This window comes from Lycium ferocissimum, chromosome 11 (genome assembly GCF_029784015.1).
Source record: "Lycium ferocissimum isolate CSIRO_LF1 chromosome 11, AGI_CSIRO_Lferr_CH_V1, whole genome shotgun sequence".
NCBI classification, from domain to species: domain Eukaryota; kingdom Viridiplantae; phylum Streptophyta; class Magnoliopsida; order Solanales; family Solanaceae; genus Lycium; species Lycium ferocissimum.
In genome coordinates this window covers 47,832,272-47,838,416 of record NC_081352.1, presented here as the reverse complement: position 1 = coordinate 47,838,416, position 6,145 = coordinate 47,832,272, and the positions used below count along the sequence as shown (strand labels likewise).

The following is a 6,145-nucleotide window of genomic DNA, read 5'->3' as shown; positions in this document are numbered from 1 at the left end:
AAAATTGGGCTGATTTAATTAAATGACGTGGAGCTCTAATTGAAGGCCACGTCATATCTGGTATTGCAAAACCGGCGTTAATGAAAAATAGCATGGATGAGCCATTTTGATAACGACGATGGCATAAATGAGCCAAACTATTGACGATTCGCATAGATGAGTCTTTTTCGATAGTTGGATGACATACTTAAACCTTTTCCTTAATCAATACTATCCTAAGCTTGTTCCATCAATTGTCACCCTTGATGACCAAGTAAGAGAAATGAGAGACACACGCACTCTTTTAACTAGCAAAAATGAGGCATTTCTGATTAATGGACACAACTGATTTCCCATTAGTACAAATAATATGAAATACTAATTTCAGCTTTGCGTTTCATCACAAGGGTAATCTAATCATCAACAACAGTGGCTCCAACACTCAAATTTCTGACAACTTGGTAATATGCATTGTGTGCAGCCCTATTTAGTGCAAGTATTTTCTTTCCACTAGATTCTCCCTTCCCTACAAATTTTCCATCAACAAAAACTTCAATCTCTCCGGTTTTCTCCCATGTATCAACAAATTCTGCCCTCAGTCCATTCTTTTGACATAACTCGTAAATTTTTGTAACCGGATGAATCTGGAGTTCTACTGGAGTGATTAGAGGCTGCAACAAATCTTTTACCACCTGTCATCAAAATATACATAGTATTTCATCAAAATATACATAGTATTACCTCCAAGGATGTAATAAATAAATATTGTATAAATTTGAAAATTATACCATACCTGCCAAGTTGTATCCATGCTGAAATTGGAGTCAATATAGATGGCACCAATCAAAGATTCAACTATATCTGCAAGAACTTTAGGAGGATCAATGAGACCTGCTGAATGTAATGGGTACTCCATCATCGCACCCCTGAATTCTTCTACCTGTGAAACACAACAAGCTAGTAGGCAAAACACAACAAGCTAGTAGGCTAAAGGATATATATTGAATTGATTTTGTTGTTATAGACTTACTTGTCTTTTAAGTAAAGGCTTCTTGTGACGTAAATAGTGATGCAAATTGTATTTGATGGCGACTCTAGCAAGTTTCTCCGTATCTACATTGGCTGCTCTCAACCTTGTGAGTTTTCCGGGAGGTAGATAAGGATAATCAAAATAATGCTCCTTTGCTATTAACAGATTCAAAACAGAGTCACCTACAACGGATATAAGTTCATGATTTAAAGTCAGTATTCACAACGAATATAGACACACACACATGTGGTCCCTACGCGTATTTGACTTGGCACTAAGTTTAAAAAAAAAAAAAGGACTTTTGAAAAATTTAATCTAAAACAAATTATAGATAGCTACAAATCACATAGCTACAGAAAAAATGATAAGTTTAGAATTAACTTATTTTTTATAGAACATGTTATTATTTTTGAAGATAAAATTGTGCCACATAATATGGGTCAAGAAAAGAGTGTGTGTGTGTGTTTATGTGTGTATAATTGTACATATCATGTCATGTATATGAAATTCAAGATAAAAAAAAAAGAAGCAATAGATTCAGTTGAAAGACCAATAGAAAATTAAATTGCTCAAGATCTGCTTCTTACCTATATACTCCAATCTCTCGTATGATACACAATTTGCTTCAAAGGAAGAATGAGTAAAAGCTTGATGTAACAAGTCGCGGTTCTTGAATTTGTATGCTATTATTTCCTCCACTTCCTCCACTAGCCTCTCCCATTGTTTGAGAACATGATTGTCATCATCATCAAGTATTAATTGGTTTCTAATAATTTCTTCTACTAGATGAAGGTTTTGTGATGACGGAGTATAAAGAGAAACAAGGTTTTCTTCTACCTTTTTTTCTTTCATGGCTATATATTACCAAGTAAAGTAAGGAGATTGAATGGCGGTCTTCAAGAATGGGTTTATATAGGAGGGATGAGAACACAGGATTTTTTTAGCCATACCTAATAGCAAGAGAGATAAAGAATTCAAGGAGACCAATATATATATCACTTTCATTAATTAATTAGAGTTATGTCTAGATTTTCGGAGATGAGTTGTAGACGAGCCGGGTCAATCAATTCATATATTGACGATTTTTCATTAAGGTTTTATTTGTTATCTCATGCAACAAATATTATCCAATATTTTTTTTAAAAAAAAAGTTCAATTAAATATTTAAGGATGAGATGAAAACAATCGGGAGCATACAGTTTGCCTTATTTCTTAAGATTCTATTATCTCTCATTTGTTACGTGTTAAATTTTCTTTCTCCATTTAGTTTTAGATTTTGAGAATGTAATTAGAATAATTGATTGTATTACATTTGAAGAGTAGATTAATGATAAATCTGATTGAAGAGTGAACACTACAAAAAAATGGGTAATTTGGAAAGGTTGGAAGTCGCAATTTGCGGAGGTTTTATCCTCCACTAATTGCTTGAGGAAGCTAAAACCCTGTGAATTGCAACTTTCAACCTCCACAAATTACCCATTTTTTTGTAGTAGAATTTATTTTTTAAAATATACAAACTTTTAGAAAAAAAACTATTTAGCTATATCTGATTTATTTAATTTCACGCGGATAAATTTTACTGGTGGGTATATATAGGAGGGATGAGAACACGCGATTTTTTAATTTCTTTAATTAGGACTAGATGCCAATGGAGTGTGAAATCAGGACGTTAAGGTTTCCTATTAAATATAGGATTCGGAAAACAGTTCGGTGGTTGATTTAAAAACCTGAAAACTATCGGCACGTAGGAGTTGACTTTATAATCTTATCTTATACTATTAAAGAAAAATTCTAAAAGAAAATCTTTCCAAAAAGTATTTTTCAAGAATTATTTCACTGTCCAATGCTCAAAAAATATTAGAAACTTTTTTGGATGAACTACGGAGATAATCTAAGTGAAGAAATTAGTCTTTCCTCTTTTAATGAAGTGTTGGTAACCAGAAAATAATTTATTTTTATACCAAACATACCCTGATTATTTTCTTTATTAAGGAATGCTGCTTAGTTTCTTGCTGCTTCTTGCTTTTCCAAGCACAATTAGCAATTATCATGTTTATATATGTTCCTTTAATAAATGCTTAAATTTGCTACCGACAGCATGCTAATTGCCTTTCTAGCTTGGGGTATGTAAAATTATTAATTTGATCCATTGAGCAATAAAGCTTTGATTTAATTCCATTGATACTTGTTTTACTATTTTGCTCACAAAATATAATGAGACAACTGCACCAATAGTACTTTCCCAATCCCTATTTATGTGACACTATCTGATTGGTCACATAATTTTATAAGTAAAAAATGGAAGATTTATGGAATTTGTAATCTTATTCTTTGATTTCTGTTACTCCCTCCGGTTCAAAATGCGTGTCTACTTAACCTTTTTCACACCCTTTTAGAAAACACTAACTCCTAGAAAAAAAATAAGTATTTAACTAAACTACCCTTTGTTAATGAGACTTTTGCTTAATTATTGGGGACAAATCTGAAAAAAATAAAGTTAATTCCTTCTTGATTATATAAATGAAGACTTATTTTGAACCAAAATAAAAAGGCTAAGTATACACTTATTTTGAACCAGATGGAGTACTATGGGTTAAATGGACACATATTTTGAAACAGAGGGAGTACTATATGTTATTTCTTGTACGTCGTTTATCTTATTATTTTGTTGTAGTTACTGTTCCTTTCTTCCAGCATCCTTTGTCATGCTTTCTTAATTGGTTGCCATGACCTCTTGATTTCTATATTTCATTGTACGAATTTCTTCGAAATGTTTTTCCTTGAGCCGAGAGACTCTCAGAAACAACTTCTCTACCTCCAATGATACGAGTAAGGTCTGCATACACTTTATCCTCATCATACCTCATTTGTGGAAATACCTTTGGGTGTTTTCTTATTGTCGTTGTTGTTGTTGTTGTTGTTAATTTCATAGTAATCCCTATGTTTCAATATTTGTGGCTTGATTCTGAGTACGAGGGTCAAACTGATGAATAAATGGTATGAATTCAAAAATTGAAGCTTCATGTTATAAAAAATAAAATTTACAATATTTAGAAACTACATAAAAAAAATATTATAAATCACAATAATTAACAATTCAAAATATTTGAGAATTATTTGAAAAATCATGGTAAAAGACATATACTTTGACTCCTAGATAGTAACTAAGACATATAAATTAAAACGAAATTAATCATGGAAAAAAATCATCATGCGAAAAGGCAAGAAGAAGGAAAATAAAATGTGGAGAAACAATTGCCTAAGACAACTAACCCTCCTGGTGGGCGAACCCGAATTAGTATTTTTAATACGATTTATGAAACTACCTTAATTTGATACAACATGCGGAATAAATACTTTTATTATAAGACTAAATTTCCCAAAATAAAAAAAAAAAAAAAAAAAAAGACTAGCTAGACTCATACAAGAGCTTCTAAGTAACTATCACAAATTATAAAGTTTACAATTTGAATAGATAATCCGGACTCAACTTGGTCATTGAACTTGCGTACTAAAACAACTAAAACAAGATAAATTGACTTGGTCATTGAAAAGGATAGATTAATGAACAACGAAATCTAAGGAGAGACCTACAACGGGAATAAATGCAATTCCCAAAAGCTCACCCAAACGTCTTTGACGAATGCCTCGAAACGGTCGTGAGACTCCGAACATCGTGAGACACGAAAATAACTCTACACTCCGGAAGGAGTGTAGCAAAATAGTATGAGCACAACACTAGGCTCGTAGGTATCATAGGCCGACAATGGTTAGTTCACGCATATAAACAAGAAGCAACTAACAAGTAAGCGGATAAGTAATCAAACACGGTCACACATCTAGCACATGAGAAAGTCTTGCATTAACGATAGTCACAAGGGATCTCAATATCTCGGATTATAAGCCTAGGGAGAATTCTATAAACCTCGATTCCATCCGGCCTTTAAAATAAATACTCACAAACAACAACTCGGTAATTCACAAATCAAGAATCAATCGAGAGAATGTGCCATGCAATGACATGAATGACCATTCAAATGGAGTGCTATGCAATGCAATGTCGTGCTATGTAAATGTTATGCAATGCGGTAGTCACCTCTCACACTCCACTCCCGTACACACATGCTATGGCAATGCCTCATAGTCATGACCCATGGGGGACCCGCGAAGTCCATGTACCACTCGTGCGGAATATAACCTCGGATCACGAGCACACTCTCACGATCCCGGCAAAGACCTCGGGCATCGGACACTCCATCGTTCCCGGCAAGAAACCTCGGGCAACAAACACTCACAATCTCCGCGAAACCTCGGAGTCTCTCTCTGTCACTCTCGATCTCGGCGAAACCTCGGAGTCTCTCTGTCACTCTCGATCTCCGGCGAAACCTCGGAGTCTCTCGTCACTCTCAATCTCCGGCAAAAACCTCGGAGTCTCTCAATCACTCTCCTCACCATTATAACAACATAAGAGTAATATGAAAGCATGTCATGCATGATATCAGTCTCAATTATATCACCAATATGCAATAAACAAGTACAAGTCATATTATTGCCCACGGCTCAATCATCAATATTACCCTTCCCTTTCATAAGGTGAGGGAGCTAGTATGTGATAAAGATACAACTAGGTGATAATTACATCACATAGCACATAGAATATGGGATGCATGCCTCGCATGGAATCAACCTCAATAATCACCGCAATCATAGGTTCCATAGATTCATACTAGGAATTGCAATTCAATATTCAATTCTCAGTAATAACCTTCCTCTTCCATATGACCCGTGGGATAACAAGAGAGAGAGAATTATATCAAATACATGAAATCACAATACAATGACAGCTCACATAACAATATCGTAATAATGGCGACGAGCCCACATAACATATCACAATAATGGCGACAAGCCCACATAATCACAATAATGGCGACAAGCCCACGGCAATATACCAACCTAGATGGAATTTACCTCCACACCATGCCCGAAGGCCTATCATGCTTTCCCCGTCAATCACTACTATTTACATACGTTTCGCTAACCGGAGTCTAGACATAAAGTAAACCGTAACCTACCTCGATGCGAACAGGTGTCACGAACTTTCACGCCAAAGCTTTTTCCTTCGAAGTGCTTCCG

General features: G+C 34.6%; 1 protein-coding gene across 1 annotated transcript; it reads right to left on the bottom strand.

Moving 5' to 3' along the window:
- Nucleotides 1–281: 281 nt before the first annotated feature.
- LOC132037140 (ribonuclease 3-like protein 3) lies at nucleotides 282–1,981 on the bottom strand. The gene is made up of 4 exons (XM_059427597.1): nucleotides 1,597–1,981; nucleotides 1,010–1,191; nucleotides 773–919; nucleotides 282–671 (listed from the first exon to the last, which is right to left on the bottom strand). The coding sequence occupies exons 1-4, from the start codon at nucleotides 1,859–1,861 to the stop codon at nucleotides 393–395; spliced, it is 873 nt and encodes a 290-aa protein (XP_059283580.1). The 5' UTR covers nucleotides 1,862–1,981; the 3' UTR covers nucleotides 282–392.
- Nucleotides 1,982–6,145: the final 4,164 nt, after the last annotated feature.